Source organism: Ananas comosus, linkage group 3 (genome assembly GCF_001540865.1).
Source record: "Ananas comosus cultivar F153 linkage group 3, ASM154086v1, whole genome shotgun sequence".
Taxonomy (NCBI): domain Eukaryota; kingdom Viridiplantae; phylum Streptophyta; class Magnoliopsida; order Poales; family Bromeliaceae; genus Ananas; species Ananas comosus.
The window spans coordinates 3,560,123-3,579,048 of NC_033623.1; the positions used below are offsets into that span (position 1 = coordinate 3,560,123).

An 18,926-nucleotide genomic window follows, 5' to 3' on the forward strand; every position below is an offset into this window, starting at 1 on the left:
TTTAATTATAAAATACTGATTTCTAGACCAAATTAAGTTTATGTTAATTATCAAGTTTCACTTTTTATAATACAACTACTCTATGTTAACGGAAAATAAAATTAGCTAAGCCGATTTTAAGCCGTTGGATTTTAATATGACTGGATGAATAAAACTCGGCCGATTTGATTAAAATCAGACCGGTTCACTAGTTTAATAGGTGAACCACCAATTCGATCGGTTTAAAGTGATTTTTTAACTTATCAAGTTTAAAGAGTTGAAACGAACCACTTTATAAACTTAGTCATAGTCGTATTGGTTGAACCGTCGGGCTGAACTCGATTTTTAAATCATTGGTTTTAGTTAGTCAATCAAATAGAAGATTTTTTGGGTTCATTAATCAATTACTATATCAAATTTAATAATTTTAACTATTTTGTAGCAAATAAAATTAGAATAATTGTCTACCAAAATGCTTAACTTGACTGATTAATACTAGATTAACTAGAATCGGAAAATTAGAATTTAAAAAGCTGTAAACCTAGCCTATATCAAAATAACCTATAGTTGAGGGAGTCTCAACTCATGCATGTCTACCCAAAAAAAAAAAAAAAAAAAAAAAAAAAAAAAAAAAAAAAAAAAAAAAGAAGAAGAGGGAATCAGCCCCTTCTTAATTAGTCCCACTCTTCATCCTCTACCATGCCATTGACTTGTCATAGGCCACAATACTCACAAACCCTAGAAAAAAAAATCTATTTGATACCATTTTGTCCAAACCATCCAATGAATAAAAGCCATGAAACCAATGGACATTATTAGTATTTTACACTTTTTGGTGCTTATCATATCAAACCAAATACAATATGTGGTTGGGTTGTTTTGGTTTGGGTGGCATGTAGAGTAACCAATCAAAGTAGTGCATCACATTACCCAAGTCAAGCTCTCTCACAAACTTTATACCTTGCTTGTACCAAAAACCCTATATATAAAAGCCTGTAATGTATGATTAATCAAAGTCAACAAGTGGGTGTTCTTATAATTAATGTTTCTAGCTAATGCACTTGTCCTTGTACTCAACACTGTCTTAACACAATGGAATAGTAGATCCATCTAGTAGTTACAAAGTTTATTAAGTATTTTCCATCACTAAGGTTAGAAATAGATTTGTACCCCTATGAACTCATCCATTTACATACATGCATGCCTTTTCAATTGAGACTATACTATGTAAATATATATGCTTTTGAGTAAAAAGCTTTACTATCATATCGATCTTTTGTACAATACAAAGCATTATCAAAGCTAATTTTAAATTCCTACAATTTCTTGAGATTGTAGCTCACTCATTAATTACACACGATTTTCATACGCGTGGCAGATGTGTTAAAGATATTTTTTTATTTATTTTTCAATTTGGTTGATCTTTTGAGTGACACAATATACCCTTATAAAAGGAATATATAGCCAAATATTTTTGATCTCTCTAGCTATCCCTTGGTCTTACTCTCAGTCTATGGTTGAAAGATCTTCACGATAATTTCTCCCCCCAATTACACTCATCATCAAGAGACCAAATAGAAGAGAAAAGAAGAGTTAAAAGAAAGCAAATTTTTCTAAAAATTTTCTCTTATTATTTGGATTAAGGGAGAAAATAAAGAGAAAATAAATTTCTCTCTTCCTCTCTATTAAATATACGAAATGAAAAACACGAAGCAACTGCTGTTTTTCGAAAGCTTAACAAAATATTAAGCTGAGAGAGAAAATCCTTTTATATTTTTATACTTAATACTCTCACTCAAGTCTAATATCGAGATTTTTTTATTGTGATTCAAATTCAGAACCTCCCGTTTTGATATTTTATTAAAGAATATGAAACATCTGTTATTCTCTAAAAACTTAAGATACCAATACTCTCTAATATTAGATAGAAGATAATTAACCGATATAAAAAAAATCATTTTCTTTCTTCATTGCTTCATTTCGTTTTCTTTTTTTTTTCTCTTATCATATTTCATTCCAAATGAAAAAAAAAAAAAATTTATCTGCTAATTTTTCTTTTCTTTTCTTTTCTTTTTCGTTCAAATGAAGGGTATATATGAATCCTCTCATGCACAAAAGATACCAGGATGTTTCCACCTTATTTCGAAGCCAACCAAATCTCCTCCTTAATTCCAACCTCTCTCTCTCTCACCCATCTCATTTTCCCCCTCACATTATTACTGAGTCACCTCCCTTCTTTCTATCTCCCCTTTTTTATCTCATGCACAAGAGGGAGGGATCACGGAACATACATACATACACACACCTTTATCGTGTCCCCCTCACTTATCTCTCTCTCTCCTATTCCCTTCAAATAATAAATAACATAAAATATTTCAGATAATATTCCATAGTATCAGAGCACGAGCTCGGATTTTTATTTGTTTTACTTGATTAAATTTTCTTTCCATCTAGCATTCCCAATTAACCCACTTAATTTGTCCATAAATTATAAATTGAAGTGTCCATCGACACGGACCGTATCCGCCGTGCCATATTGTACCAGCAAAATATCGGCACGATAAAATTTTCATACCGAAGGCACAACTTAAAACTCTATATTCTTTAAATTAATTAGTAATAATTTTATTAATAAAATTCAAAATATTTAATAAAAATAAATAATAAATAATTGATATATTTTATTGCTAAAGCAAAATAAATATTTCATGTCATTATATTTTGGTGCGCATATATTTTTTGTAAGCAGCACGCTCACGCACCGTGCCGACTAGTTTCTGGCACTACCCTGTGTGCCACGGCACTTAAATTCTTGTTCCAAATATTCCCAACTCCTCCTATAATTAACCACCCTAATTAGCTTAATTAGTTGTTTTCACAAGTGCCCACTTTGGTTTTATCCCTTGCTCTTCCACTCTGTCCCTTCTCTATTTGTCCCACTCCCCACCCCTCCATTCCCCACTATTCACTCCCCACCTCTCCTGCGCATATACTCTCTCTCTCTCTCTCTCTCTCTCTCTCTCTCTCTCTCTCTCTCCCTCTCCCTATTATTTTAACCACCACCATTCTCTTTTTTAGCTTTACTATATATCCCTGTATATGTAAGCATTAAGCAAAAGTGATCGTAATAAGCTCGGCGGACTTATTCATAAGCCTAGCTAATTAGTAATTACACCTCCTCACAAGAGGAAAAGGGCGGCTTTTGACTCCACTCCCCCCATTTTTTTCTCTATATATTATTTTTAGTACTTATTATTATTAGTAGTAGTATTAGAATTTGTATTTGTTGTATTTGTATTTGTTCCACTCCATCCACCTAGCTATTTTCATCAGTTACTCCTCTCTCTCGTTTTCTCCTCCTCCCCTTCTCCCTCTCTTCTCTCTCTCTCTCTCTCTCGATTGAGAGTCATGGAGATCAAAGAAGAAACTATGGGATCCAATTACAGTGGCAACGGTGTAGGCGGTGGTGGCGGCGGCGCCATAGCGGCGTTCGCGAAGGGCAAGCGCACCAAGCGGCAGCGGCCCGGCCCGGCGGTGGGGGATTCTTCGTCGGGGTCGTCGGCGGCGTCTGCGAGCGTCATCACGGAAGAGGACGAGGACATGGCCAATTGCCTGATCCTCCTCGCCCGCGGCCGCTGCGCAGCTCCTGCCGCGACCGACCAACATCCGCCGCCGGGGACAGCCGTCACGGGCGTCTACGAGTGCAAGACGTGCAGCAAGTGCTTCCCCTCCTTCCAGGCGCTCGGCGGCCACCGCGCCAGCCACAAGAAACCGAAGCACGCGGCTGCCCTCGCAAACGCTAACGTTTACGAGGAGATCAATAGGAAGCCGCCCGCGCCGCCCATGCACGACGAAGAGCCGGTGCAAGTCGTGAGGCCGACGGTCGGCGCCGTCAAATCGGCGAGAGTCCACGAGTGCTCGATTTGCGGGTCGGAGTTCAATTCGGGGCAGGCGCTGGGCGGGCACATGCGGCGGCACCGGCCGCTGATCGCGGTGGCCGTCCCGGAAGAGCCGAAAAGCGAGAGGACAAGCGTTGTTCTCGAGCTGGACCTCAACCTCCCCGCCCCCGCCGACGACGACGACGACCACCACCACGACCAAAGCCTCGATCTCGTCCACCGCGGCTTCGCCTTCGGCACCGCCGCCGCCGCAGCGAAGCGGCCTCTCATCTTCTCCTCGTCAGGATCGGCTTTGGTGGATTGCCATTACTAAATGCCAAAGCAAACCTTCTCTGGTTCTCTTCTCTTTCATTTGGTACATTTCTTTTTTCTTTTTNTTTTTTTTTTTTTTTTTTTCTATCTCTTTTTTTTGGATACGAGTACAGAATATCAATTTTTTTGTTAAAAAAAAAAATATTAACGTCTCTTGCCGATACCATTGATTTTTGAAGCTGGATGTTACCAAAATTACTTTAGAACCTAAGATTTCTTATATGTGGACTCTTTAGATGTTGAGAATCACATTTATCAGATAAAGAATTTGATTTTATAATATTAGACATCAAGTATCATATGTGGTATATAAAATGTGCGATACTTATTTTATTATATCGTATATCAAATATTAGATGCAGTGCATGAGATATACAGATACACCAATTTCTCACATGCCAACCTTTGTATACATTATTATTATTATTATTATTATTATTATATTATGTTGCTTGGTGTGGCACCAAGAAAAGGGGCGGGGATTAGGATGGTCCGCCCATGAGTTCGTTCCGTTCGTGAGACGACTGTTGATGATGCTTGCTTGACCTCCAAACGCCAAAAAGGAATACCAGAGAGACAGAGACAGAGAGCGAGCTGGACGGACAACTAAGGCAACTTCCTAACCGCCTCAAGCCCAACCAATTGTCACCTACACCACTTGCACCGTTTCGCCGTCCTGCACCTGCGACACTTTTAATTATTCATCTCATCTCATACTTTTCTAAAAAAAATAATTTACGCTCTGTTTAGGAGACTACAGAGAAAATTAAAGAAGTGTAAGAAGAAAGATTTTATTTGTTTATATACAAAAATTTACATTTGATAGATTGTAAAAGACGTATCAATATATACTTTCTCTCCGTGTCATTTTCACCAAATAGTAGTAAACTAGTGTGGTGATTCGTGCGATACGACGGATAAAATAATTAAAAAAACGGCGACAAAAAAAGGAAGCGTCGATAATGAGTGAAACTTATTTTGTCGATGAAGAAAGATAACAATAGAAGGAAGAGAAAGATAAACAGTTACGCCCAATGCAGAAGTATAATCCGATTTGGTTCAAGTAAAGAAAGAGAAAAATCAGGCTCAGCTCAAACAAAAAAAGAGAAAGATGTGAAAGACTTGAGCCGGTTTTAGGAAGTCCACGCTCAACAATGATAGGTTCGATTCAAATAAAAAAAGAAAAAAATTATATACGATTCAAGCAAAAAAAAGGAAAACATGTGAAGGATTTGAATTGATTCGAGGTGAAGCTCACACTCAACAATAAAGAAAATATTATTATGTGGCAAATTTAGGAAGAATAATAATATATAAGTATAGATTACTTTCATATCAAACGAATTAACTCTTATAAAATAATGGAGTACTAATTCAATACTTAAGACAGTATAGCCTTTGAAGTTAAAACTCATAAATCGCTCAATATAAATATATCTTATATTGATTAAAAATGTACTAAAATAATAAAATAGTGACATGAATTTTATAAAAATGTAATCAAAGATCAAAATTAAGCTTTTAATCTATAATTGCTAGTGTGGCTTTTACAAGAGCAAAACTAATTAGGATGAGAAAGGGTGGCTTTGCAGGACTGGTGCATAGGCTGAGCTGGTACACCTGGGTGCAGTCAATAATTTGTCCACTCGTGTTGTAAAGTCTAACCATCACACACCTGTACCATCCTGCACTTTCCACACACACACACAATTCTATTGAGAAAATTCAAGAATAAGTAGTTATAATAATAAAACCAACTTCTAAATCTCCTTGTTCTAGAAGCTCGATCCTCACCCTAACACCCACATCTTATAAATAATTTACATTTTACTACATACCAATTATATATTAGTACATAGTAAAATATAATTATTATTATTATTATTATTATTATTTTAGCTGAAATATAAATTTTTTAAAATCTAATTTTACCAAATTGAGTTATGCTATGCCTGTGAAGTAAAATAAAAATTGACCTCTCTCCCTCATTGGTTTCTCCCCTCATCAGGAGGGGTGCTGATATACTCAATTTATTGGAGAAATAGTTTTGGAAAAATGTAAAATTTGGTCATTTTAATCTTGCAATTAGCCCATAGAATTCCTCTAGCTTTCTATCACATATTTATTTATGTGAATCTTTTCAATGTAGCTAGCCTAAGTAAGGTGATGAGCTGCAGGTATACTAGTATGAGTATCTACATGTGTATCTTAATTATCACAACTTCACCAAACCAACCATATCATTAATACTGTGGATGAGAAGCTATAATCATGCCCTTGCATCACCATCAATTTGATGGACAAGAAGGTCTAGTGAGTGGATAGTGATATTGCCACTGCTTTCAATCACTACATAGTAATTAAATACAATGCATCCATAATAAATTTTAACATGTTAATGATGTTAAAAAAAAATGTTTATCGATCCTTAAAGATTAAGTGGGTAAAAAATTTTGTATCTACATATTATATTCAACATTAGCCCTTTCATCTGGGTTCGAAGCTTTTTAATAGTTGCAATGTGTGGACCAAAAATACAATAAGAGATAATTAAATAAAATTAGGTGTTTACTGGTATTTGAAGTCAAAACGTTAAACATTTTAGTAAACCCTTTCAGTTCTTAGTTAGAGATCTTGAGTTGAACACCTCTCCATCTACCATTTAATGACACAATTTTTCGTTTCTTTTTCATCTCTCTTTTGTTATTTTTTTGGTCAACACACGTAAGTGGCATAATTTAACTGATCTTTATATATAATGCACGTAAACAAAAGTGTTAAGACTGTTTTTCTACTATTTTCTATAAATTTACTCTTTTAGGTAACAAATTAGACCATCCCTTGTCAAATCTATCACATGACTTGTAAGCACCAAAGTTCACAAGATATGTTATTTGAACGCCTAAAAGAATTATGTAAATCACTTAAGCCAGGATTCTACGCTTTCGAAAGTACGAAGGCCATTGTACTTATAAGTTGTTTTCAATAATGAAAAATCTGATTTAACGATCGATTCTGTTAGACACGATCTACGCTATTGGAACTATATAGAAACCAAAATTTATAATTTTTTTTTAAATTCATTTGCCTAGTAAACGAGCATGAATGACTGAAAATTGATGTTAAGTCGAATTTTTATTAAAGTTCCATATAATTTGGATTGTTCTACACTGTTGGACTTAAAAACATGCCACATTGATTGTTAATTAAGATAGTCATTTGTGAGATCTTTTGATCACAAGATAAATAATGTTGAAAACTTATAAAATTTGGTATATAGATAATTTCAATAGAGTAGATTATGTCTAATGGAGCCAATCGTCAAATCGGATATCCTATCATCATAGGAGACATACTCAATCATTTATCTAAAGGTTTTCTAAACCCTTTTGTATTTATGAAAATATTGAAAAAAGATAGTTGATAAAACTTGTGAGAAAACATTGGCCCTAATTAGATGAATAAAACATAAAATTTATACGCACTTTTGAATGTACGGATAGCAATATTGGTCAATGTTTAATTGATCCTAACTTATATACTCCCTCTATCTTTAGGACCATTAATTACGTAGAAACTGCTTTTACTAAAGTCACTCCTCATCTAAATCTCATGAAGTAGTGCAAACTAGGTGACTTAGACATAATCTAACCTGTGGGTGGCAAGCGCACGTTATGCGAATGAGGGGAGGATTGACAACTACCAATTTAGACCAAGAGTAGGTTAGTGAGCTCCATGCATAAACCCCCACTCATTCAATCATTGAAAATTATTCTACTTTGTACTAGGGCTGGCAATCCAGTTCGTTGTTCACGAGTCAGCCCACATTCGGCTCGAAATGAGCTCGCGATCAGTCGCTCGTTTAATAATTAAGTCAAACACGAGTTAAATTTTTCAGCTCGAAAGCTTAATGAGCCGAATATGAGCTGGAGTCAGTTCGCTTATGTTCGGCTTGAAATAAGCTCGAGATCCCTCGTTTAATAAATAAGTCGAACACGAGTTAAATTTTTTAGTTTGAAATCTTAACGAGCCGAACAGGAGCCAGGATAATGTTCACTCCTGTTCAGCTCAATATAGCTTGAAATATATATATATATAGAGTTTGACTAGACTACTATCGATAGTAAACTGCTCGGTTAACTACCGATTTGTTTTTTATGATAGAGCTTCCAAATCGACAATTGACACCGTTGAACATGATCTAGACCATTTAAATTATCTTGAAATCAAATTTCATGATTTTTTGGCATCACTAACTGAACGATCAAAGGGTCACAAAATCTATAATTTTAATGGCCAATATGGTGCGTTTGCTCATTTAACGGTATAGAAGAGTTCAAATCAACTAAATTTTTGTTAAAAAATTCTTTAAACTATTTAAAATAAGATCTAGACTCTAGATCTCAAATATAAAAATTGTATCATCACTTTTTGAAGGATATTCATTTCCAGCCATTCATTTTTCTGTTCACTCGATGGACAAGATAACAATATTGAAAATGTATGAAATTTGATTTCCAGATAGTTTAAATAGTTTAGATCATATTTAACGGTGCCGATCATCAATTTGGAAGCTCTATCATCGAAACAAATCATGAGATAGTAGACCAGCCAGCCTTTTACTACCGATAGTTGTTAGCAAAATCTCTCTCTCTCTCTCTCCTCTCTCTCTCTGCTCTCTCTGCTCTCTCGTCTTCTCCTCTCTCTCTCTTCTCTATATTATATATATGATATATATTATAGTCCGGCTACTATACTATTGATAGTACAAATCCTTAGGTACTATTGAGTTTTCTACGTTAGATTTACCCTTTGATCATTTCCACCCGTTAGATTATACTATTAAACAACAACCACATCAACCCTAGGGAACCACTATCAATTTAACCGGAAACCACTATCATCCTAACTGCACATCCTTTCATCCAACTGCCAAAAATTCAATATACAAAGGGCTTAGTACTATTGATAGTACAGTAGCTAATCTATATTAATATATATTATATATTATATTTAATATATATATATATATATATAATATTATATATATATAATATATATTATATATATATATAGTCTAGCTGGTATGCTATCGATAGCACGAAGAATTCGGTGCTATTAAGTTTTCTGCCGTTAGATTTATCTCTTTTATCATTTTCATCCGTTCGATTATACTATTCAACTAACCACCTATTCAACCGTAGAGAGCCCATATCATCCCAACCGTACATCTTTTAATCTAATGGTAGAAAACTTAATAGCACCAAGTCATTGGTGCTATTAATAATATTCCAGCCTAGTTCTATATATATAGAGTAGGGCTACTATACTCTTATGAGTATTGGGCCCTTCGTAGTCATAAGTTGTTTTCGATGATAGAGTTTCCGAATCAACGATCCACTCTGTTAAATATGATCTAGAGTATTTGAAACTTCTAAAAAATAAATTTCGTAATTTTTCGAAATCATAATAAAGTCTATCAAATGGGCATAAAATGAACGGTCAAAATTGAACGACGTCCTATATATATATATATAATTGTGCTGGAATATTATTAATAGTATTTAGGTCCTTTTACTACTAAGTTTTATAACCGTTGGATGAAAAATTATAGAGTTGGATGATAGTACTCTCCTAAAATTTAGCAAATAGTTGGTGAAATAACATGTAGAAATTAATAATCTAAGGAAAAAATCTAACGGCTAAAAACTAGATAGCATCCACAACTGAATATTACATATATTACAAATTTCTACTATTTGGATTTAGGCAAACCCAAGTGTAAAGAGACCTTTATTTTATGAATTTTAATTATTAGATTAAGATTCTAATTTTCTAATTTTCTTTGAACCTTTCACCCGGTAGTCAGACTAATAATCTAATTTGCTAGCTATTCATGAGTCAGGTCATGTTCGATTTTTTAACAAATAAGCCGAACACAAAATGAATTATTTATCTCAATACTTTCACGAGCCATCTCTTATTCGGCTCATTTAATAAACGAGCGAACATGAGTCAGCCCCCTCATGTTTGGCTCGTTGACGGCCCTACTTTGTACTAGTTGTTTCTTGATCATTCTGAGTAGCTTATGCTTTCATTTTTTTTAGTACATAAAATTAACTAAAAGTTTTTAAAGAAGAGCAACCCCATTCAACTGATTCTTGGTAATTCTTGATAAATCATGATGAATGGTGCGCGTACCAACAGCAGAATTAACAGAAGAGATAAAAAAAATCAAAAGCATACAACCCATTAAATTGTGTGGGGAATTGAATCCATAATTAACTTTTTTGTACTGAATTACTGATGCAATGTTTAAGATCAGATTGGATACCATATTGTTACGACAAACGCACAAACGAAAACAAAATGACGAACACAAAATTATCAAACCACAAGCAAAAATAAAAGAATACACAGATTTACGTGGAAAACTCTTTGCAGAGAAAAAAATCACGGGCGAGAGAGGAGAGAACTTTACTCTTGAAACTCAGAAGGGAATACAATGTTCTTCATATTACAACCAACCACGATCATACGCCTCTAGGGCAAAAACGAAAAGAAAATTCATAACGGGTTTCGGATCCGAGCCCTCCGCTACCTACCACAGACATTCATTTTTCCTCCATAATTTTTTTTTCCAATTTAGTCGCACCGCGAAATAGTCGGCGAGTCGAAAATCCAAACTTGAGTCGAATATCAATTTCAAGTCACATCTAACACATATTAATCTTAAGAAAAATATAGTAAAATTAGGAACACCACATTCCTACAAATTAGAAAAGAAAATTTGGGTTCTTTAATTGTTTTGTTAGTAAGCAAAAAACAAAAGGGTTAAACTTTTTCATATGTTGTTTGGCAAGCAAAAAAGGATAAAAGGATATGGTAGTTTTAATGTTTTTTTTTTTCAGTATTTTATTTTATTTTTCCATATGTGGGAGGAGGAAAATATATATTCTTTGATTCTATTATGGATTCCATATGTTGACAGATTATTTGAAATACAAGCATTAATATATAATATAAGTAAATGTATAAGAATCAATTTTTTCTATATTCTTTTTTCAATCATTTGAATAAGTGCGTGTTGCATACCTAATTGCGCACTCTACTATATTTCACCAAGAGAATAAACTCTTCCCTTGGCCCTACATCTCAAAATTCTCAATTCATAAAGCCATATACAGTTGGGATGCGTGAATATATAGTTCTGTATATATCTTATTTATCGAAAAAAAATTTATAATTTGATAGATGAGTAGTTGTAGAACAAGATACATCTATCATATTCGGCCTTTAAATTATTTTTTAAAATAAAATAAATTATATTGAAGGTGAAATACACTAATTTTTAAAATCATGGATCTCAATATCTTATGAGTAACTAATTAAAAACTGTAGTTCTAACTTGCAATGCCAATCATATAAAAAAAATGTTATGTACCATATAAGCTGTCAATAGATGACTTATTATTCCAACAACCAAACAAAATCATAATAAAATATTTTTCATACCTCAGAAACAAATTATTACAAATAGATTTTTTTTTGGTTAGGAATCCGCGACTTACATTGATACAAGATTTTTTCTAATACCATTTATTATGACAAAAGAAGAAAAGATTTAATTCGTCGGGCGCAAAAATACCCAAAGAGAATCAAGAAAGAGAGAAGAAAAATAAAGCACATAAATATTTACGTGGTTCGGCTACTGGTCCATTGAAGACGCAGTATAATTTTTCATTATAGTCAAAGTTGTGCACAAAATATACCTCTCTAACAAACTTCTAGTCCCAAAAATATTCTCATATTCCTTCGCATCCGCCCGCATCAAACTAATTGAATAAAAGATATATTTATAATAATGGCTATATAAATACATTAGGTCAATATTCTCATATTCCTTCTCATATTATTCCTTCACTAAGAATAGGAATAATCTTACTAAAATTGAACATAATTTAGACTTAACTTAATGGGATAACAAAATAGAATAATGTTAGAAAATCTGGCGATTCTCAAATTTGAGACATATGTAACATTTTTCTCACATTCAAACAGCACCATAATTGTTAAATGTATAGAATTCCCTTTTAGATATATAGTGATATTCTTCCTCTATATATCCACCAACCAGATGGTATATATGAGCTTGTGGAGTGTCTCACACTCAGCAAAGTGAGCTTCACTTGCAGTGCTACCATCAAAACTCAAGTGCCTACCAACTCCAGTAGTTGCAGGCCATTAATTGGAAAGCTACACTTGCATGAACCCACATTACATGTTGCTGCTGCATGCCCCATGGCTTTTTGTTATTAACTATCAACTTTAATTTGGTGATTTGATTAATTAAATGAGGTCATAGTTGATAAGTACATATTGGTTTAATTAAAGATAATCAATCGCATACGAAATCATCCTTATCGTTCTCTAATGGCGTAATCTTTGGTAAAACTGCAGCATTATTCCTAAAAATTTTGGACTCTAGAGGAGAGATCCATGGAATTTTGTTTGGCCAGACTAACATCATGCGCATAGAATGTGTTCAAATATGTCAGATTTGTTTATAAAGGCTTCTTTTGTATTTAGCCTTCTTAATTTTTTTTTTTTTAATAAATAGTTATAATAAATTTATATTTGCATAAATAACTCTCTTCTTGCCACACGAGCGTCTAGATGGTATTTTTAAGTTGAACAAGATGATTTAATCGTTATGTTTAAACACGGTGATTGGATCACTGTCTTCCATTTTATGTTTTTTATTATCCCTAAGTTAAAAAAGATGGATTAGAGTGCAGATATGAATACGGTAATTCAATCACCGTGTTTAACTTAAAAATGTCAACATGATGCTCGCATGGTAAGAAAAATATGCAAATATAAATTTATTAAGACCATTTATAAAAATTTTTTTACGGGGACTAAATATAAACAAAACCCTTTTTTAATTGTATCAGAACCTACGTAGTCATGATTTTATAGAAAAAAAATAATTTAATAATATTAAAAATTGTAAAATAAGTTTTTGTTAGGATAAACTTTGATTTGTACACCGTGAATTTTTATTTTTATTATTATTATTTTTTTTTACTTTATCACCCCATAGTTCACATGGTAGCACTTAATTAACTATTCAGTCATTTTAATTTTTTTTTCAACAAAATAATTTTTCACCAAACAAAATAGGAAAGTAAAATTTAAAAAAAAATCACGTAATAGCACTTATTTAATGATAGGTTCTTATAATGAAACTAAAAATAAAATTACATATCAGTTTTAGTGTGAACTTTTAAACCACGGAATGACAAAATAAAAATATACTATTCCACAGGTTAGTTAAATACAATTTTTTGAACTACATGGTGACAAAGTAAAAATGCACGATAATGCATAGGGGCAAATTGAAGTTTACCCTTTTTATTAGTTAGCTCTTTGCCATATGATATTGTTTATTGGGATCGTTCCAACATGATCTAGGAATGTAAAACGGGTTGAACGGCACATGGCACGACAAAGGGCCGAGCCGTGGCAAGGCGCGGACACTGTAACATCCGTGTCGAGCCGGGCAGGCCCGCTGCATTGAGTCGTGATCGGCCAAGCCCTCTAGGCCGGTCGGCCCGACATGACACGGCCTGTACTTGGGAGCCCAAGATTTGCCACCTTGGGTTTCTCCCATATTTGATAGAGGGGAGGGAGTTTTGGTCGATTTGGACCAAATACCCTCCCCACCACTAAATTTGATTGTTAGCGAGGGTATTTTGGTCCGATTCGGAAGGAACGAGAAAAAAAATTGCATGCACCTGGTTCAGGGGTGCGTATAAAAGCATCCCTAATTATTTAGGGAATTGGACTTATCTCCTGCATGAGTTGTATAACATCATAAAATGTTAGGATAATACAGTTGCTGATTTAGGATGGGCGCCGAGCAAGGGTGAAAGTGGTTAGGATAAACTCTGATCCAACTTAATTGACAGCCAATTCGATTGAATGTGAATATGAATATTAAATTATGCATTTGATCGAATTGGAATTCGGATTCAGATGTCATATTTCAATATTTTCAAATTCAAATTCGGATTCAGATGCGGCTTCAAATTCAGATTTGGATATCCAATATATTATTAATTTATATATTTTAGAAAAATACAAAGGAGGGTGATGTAGCTTAGAGAGTAGAGAGCCTTCTCATACGTGGGAGGTGTAGGATTTAATTTAATAACAATTATTAAATTAAAAATAATAACTATTTAAATTTAGATATATATTTAAATTTAATTAAGATTAAATTATAATTATAAATTTGGATTTGGTTACTTTTTGTAGGGAGATGAAGGCGATGTTTGATTCGCTAGTAAAATAACTCGTTCAGCTTAAACCACCGACCCAAAATGCTTAAACTTTGTTATTTTTACTGATATCCATAGTCTATTATATATTTAATCACAGCCCCATTCTGATCCGATATAGGACTATTGGGCGTTACAAGCTCCCCCCGTTTAGGCCCTAACATCTCATTAATTCAATCACACACAGAGCCCAAAATCATCAGGCGATGTGAGACTTATCTCGCTAGCCTTGTCAGTTCGCCAGCTGAGACTCATTTCATACTTTCGACGGGTGATTGACTATAATATCAAATATAATGACCCGATCCGTTAGTAATAATAATTCGTTAGGCCCAAACTATCTACCCAAAATGCTTAAGCTCAGTTATTATTATTAATGTCTATGATATCTTATATATCTAATCACAATTCCATTATCATCCAATATCGGACTATTGAGGCATCACAATGTTAATAGAGATAATTGTCTATATACCCCTCATACGTTTAAAAATATCCGATTTACCCCTACTTTTTTTTCTTTCTAAAATACCCCTTATATGTTCCACCGTTATTGTAAAATACTTCCGCAGTTATCTTCTGTTAAGTTAACTTGAGTTAAACGTGAGTTAAATATCTACCACAGTTAGGGGTGGAAACGAGCTGAGCTCGAGCCCTAAACGAGCCGCTTGAAATTCCCAACATCATACAATCAATAGTTTAATTTGTATAGAACATTATCTATAATTTGATACAAAAATATGTCTAATAGTTCAAAGTACAAATAATTATATAAAATATAGTATTATAATATAAAAAAAATAATTTATGAGTTGAATATCTAATCTTTTCAGCCTCATATGTCTTCTCTTTCGCCTTCAATCTCCATATTATTCATTTTCATTTATGCGGTCAAAAATAAATAAATTATATAGATAAATATTGGATTAAACTATCCAATCATATATAACTAAAATTAAAATTTTATATGAATAATAATTTTTTATTTTAAAAATATTCTGTATATTTTCTCAAGCATACAATTAATAGCAAGGTAGGCAATGGCGGGCATATGCTGTTACTTGGTAACTTGGAGGGCTTTCAGCTTGGCTGCTTAGGGTGACAGGCAGAAAAAGAAAAAGAGATAAACATATTGAAAATTTAGAGCTCTGTGAAAGAAAGAAAGAAAGGAAAAATGTATAAATTTAGTGAAATTTTGCTCTTTTATTTGTCTATTGGATTTGTTTTTATGGGCCAACAATATTGGCCAAATTTTAACTAAACTGAGATTATTCACTCAGCCTATATATAATTATATTTATATATTTTTAATATATATATATAGTGTAGAACTACTATGCTATCGAAAATATAGAGGATTTGATATTTTCGAATTTTTGAACTTTTGATTAAGAATTGTTTGGTTGGGGATGATTGCGGTCCCCCCTAGGATTAAATAATACTCATAGGATTGAGTGGTCCCTATAAGATAATAATAGTATTAATCCAAAGATAAGAAATAATTAAAAGGTAAAAATCCAAAAAATTGAAAGCACCAGATCTTTTTATACTTTCGATAGTATATAGTTCCTAGTGTACATATATATATATATATTATATATAATATATATATATATATATATATTCGAGCTATTCGAGCCTAATTCGAACGAGTCGAGTAATGCTCAAGCTCGGCTCATTTAATTTCGAGTCGAGCTCGAGCGAGCCAAATATCGAGTCGAACGTGAGTCGAACGTGAGCCGGCTCGCTCATTTGCCAGCCCTAACCACAGTTAAAAAAATTAAAATGCCAATTTTGTCCTTAACTTAAGGGCAAATAAGAAATGTTAGTGACAGTAGAGGGGTATATTGGAAAAAATTAAAAATCAAAATACTTTTGGTGCCCCTGACTTTAAGGGCAAATAAGAAAGTCAGTGAGGGTGGAAGGGTATATTTAAAAGGGCAAAATAGTAATTATCTAGAGATAACATAGTTAATTAATATATTTTAACTCTTAGGGTATATTAGAAATAGGTTGGAACGTAGAAATGGTATTTTCAATATTAGCCTCCTAAGAGGGTAAATCGAAAAGTCGGGAACTTTTCAGGAGTATATAAGCAATTGCCTCATATTAATATATCTGTGAGGGAATACAATGTTTTATTATATTTTTCGTTTATTTTATTATGAGTTTCGTATTAAAATTGCATTTTATATTTACTAAATCTAGATATTATTCAATAAGCAATAGGTACATAAAAATTTGAATATGATTGCAAAATTTTAGTTGCATTGTTACTAATTCTAATATATATATATATATATATATATAGTTGAGCTAGAATGCTATCAGTAGCAAACGCGCTCCGTTGCCACACATTTGTTTTCGATGATGGAGCTTTCAAATCGACGATCGGCACCGTTGAGCATGATCTATATCACTTGAAGTATCTAGAAATCAAATTTCAAATCTTTTCGACATCATTTACCTAATGATCAAAGTGTTTCAAAATTAGTAATTTTAATGGTTGATATGAGGGGTTTTCTTGTTTAACGGTGTAAAGCTATCCAAATCAATTGAATTTTGGTTAGAAAATTCTTTAAATTATTTAGAACAAGATCTATACTCTCGATCATAATTACAAAATTTCTATCATCACTTCATTTTCAGTCATTCATTTTTACGCCCACTTGATAGACAAGAAAACAATATCGGAAAAATATGAAATTTGATTTTTAGATACTTCAAGTGGTATAGATTATTTTTAACGATGCCGATCGCCGATTTGAAGGCTCCATCATCGAAAACAAATGGGTGGCAACGAAGTCCGTTTGCTACCGATAGTATTCCAGCTCAACTATATATATATATATATATATGCGTGTGTGTGTATTAGTATATATTATTATTCGAATAATAGTCGAATATATACAAATATAATTTATATCGTAATCCGACGCAATATCTGATCATATTTGAATAATCTTTTAGCGATATATTAATAAAAATTTAACATCTGACATATATCTATATCTGAATAAGTATTCAAAATGAAATATATATGTGAGTATAATTTCGTCAAATATTCGATGTGCAGCTCCCAAAGCACTTGATTTAGGGATTTTCCTTGTGTACTTTTTGTCCGAGATCTAGAAGAGATGGATATGCATGCATTAATTAGAGGGAGAAGACAAAGGTGGACAGATCTGGAGGATTTAATGTGACTGACCCTAGAAGCTGCAGGCTCTTTGACTTTTTTATTATTACTATTATTATTATCATCTTGTCACCAGGATTTTTAATCAATAAAAATTAATAAAAAAAAAAAGAGGCGGAAGCTGATAGCATGTTATCTATCTCTTAAAAAATATAAAAAAAATCAACAAGAAAATTTTTCCACATTATTAAATTTACTGTCTATTATATGAAATGCACGAATCTCAAAGTAATAGAAAGAGGGATGATTGAAAATTTCAAATACCTTTGTTCTTCATAAATTTTTGTATAAAAATTAATTAATATTGCTTTGGTAATATACTAATTTATTTAGTTGAAGCTAAAGAGTAGTCTTATAAATCTAAGAATCAAATTGTTTGATCTCTTCACCAGTCATTCTGGCAATGTAACAACTAAAATAACAAAGTAGGCACTATCTTATTCTTTTTAATTATTGCAAAGATTTTGTATAAAAATTCACCTTTTCATGCATAAATAAATAACTTTCTACTAAAGACATATGAATAAACTATAGTATAGGACAAATAATTTGAAACGAAAGAAAAAGAAAGATTTAAACTAAAGAGTTGTAGAATTTGTTGGTAAGAAACAGGATAATTTTTGTATAATTATTAATACGATAAGTACAAAATATGAGCTTGCCTTTGCACAAAATTACTATTCAAATGATCAAGTAAATTCAAGTTAACCTAATCTAATTAACAGAAAAAAAAGTAGAGAAATAAAACAGCTGCTATTCTAAACCACATAGATGAAGGAAAAAAGAAACAAAGAAAAATACTATATACATATCTATGTACATCCCTTGTAGAGTGTATGGATATTATACCTTACATCCTAGGGTTTAGAAAAATTATTGGATTTTAGTCCAAAAAATAATAACAATAAGGGAGAAAATTAGATTTTTTTTGTTTGCAAATAGTCCCTGCAAATTATATTTATAGAAATGACTCTTTTTACCACGAAAGTGTTATATATGCTGGACTGACAAGTTAAACCAGTAATCTAATTACTGTGTTTAAATACAATAAACAAGTTACCGTATTATCTTGGACTTAGTTCACACATCGCTAGGGTATAAATAGAATACAATACCGCAGTTAAATACAATAAAAAAATTATTGTTTTCAACTTAAAATTCTAACTAGATACTCGCATAGCAAGAAGAGGATAA

At 32.7% G+C, this 18,926-nt stretch overlaps 1 protein-coding gene across 1 annotated transcript; it reads left to right on the forward strand.

Moving 5' to 3' along the window:
* Nucleotides 3,009-4,268, forward strand: LOC109707981 (zinc finger protein ZAT11-like). The gene has a single exon (XM_020229539.1). It carries the CDS (start codon nt 3,388-3,390, stop codon nt 4,189-4,191), a length of 804 nt encoding a protein of 267 aa, XP_020085128.1. The 5' UTR covers nt 3,009-3,387; the 3' UTR covers nt 4,192-4,268.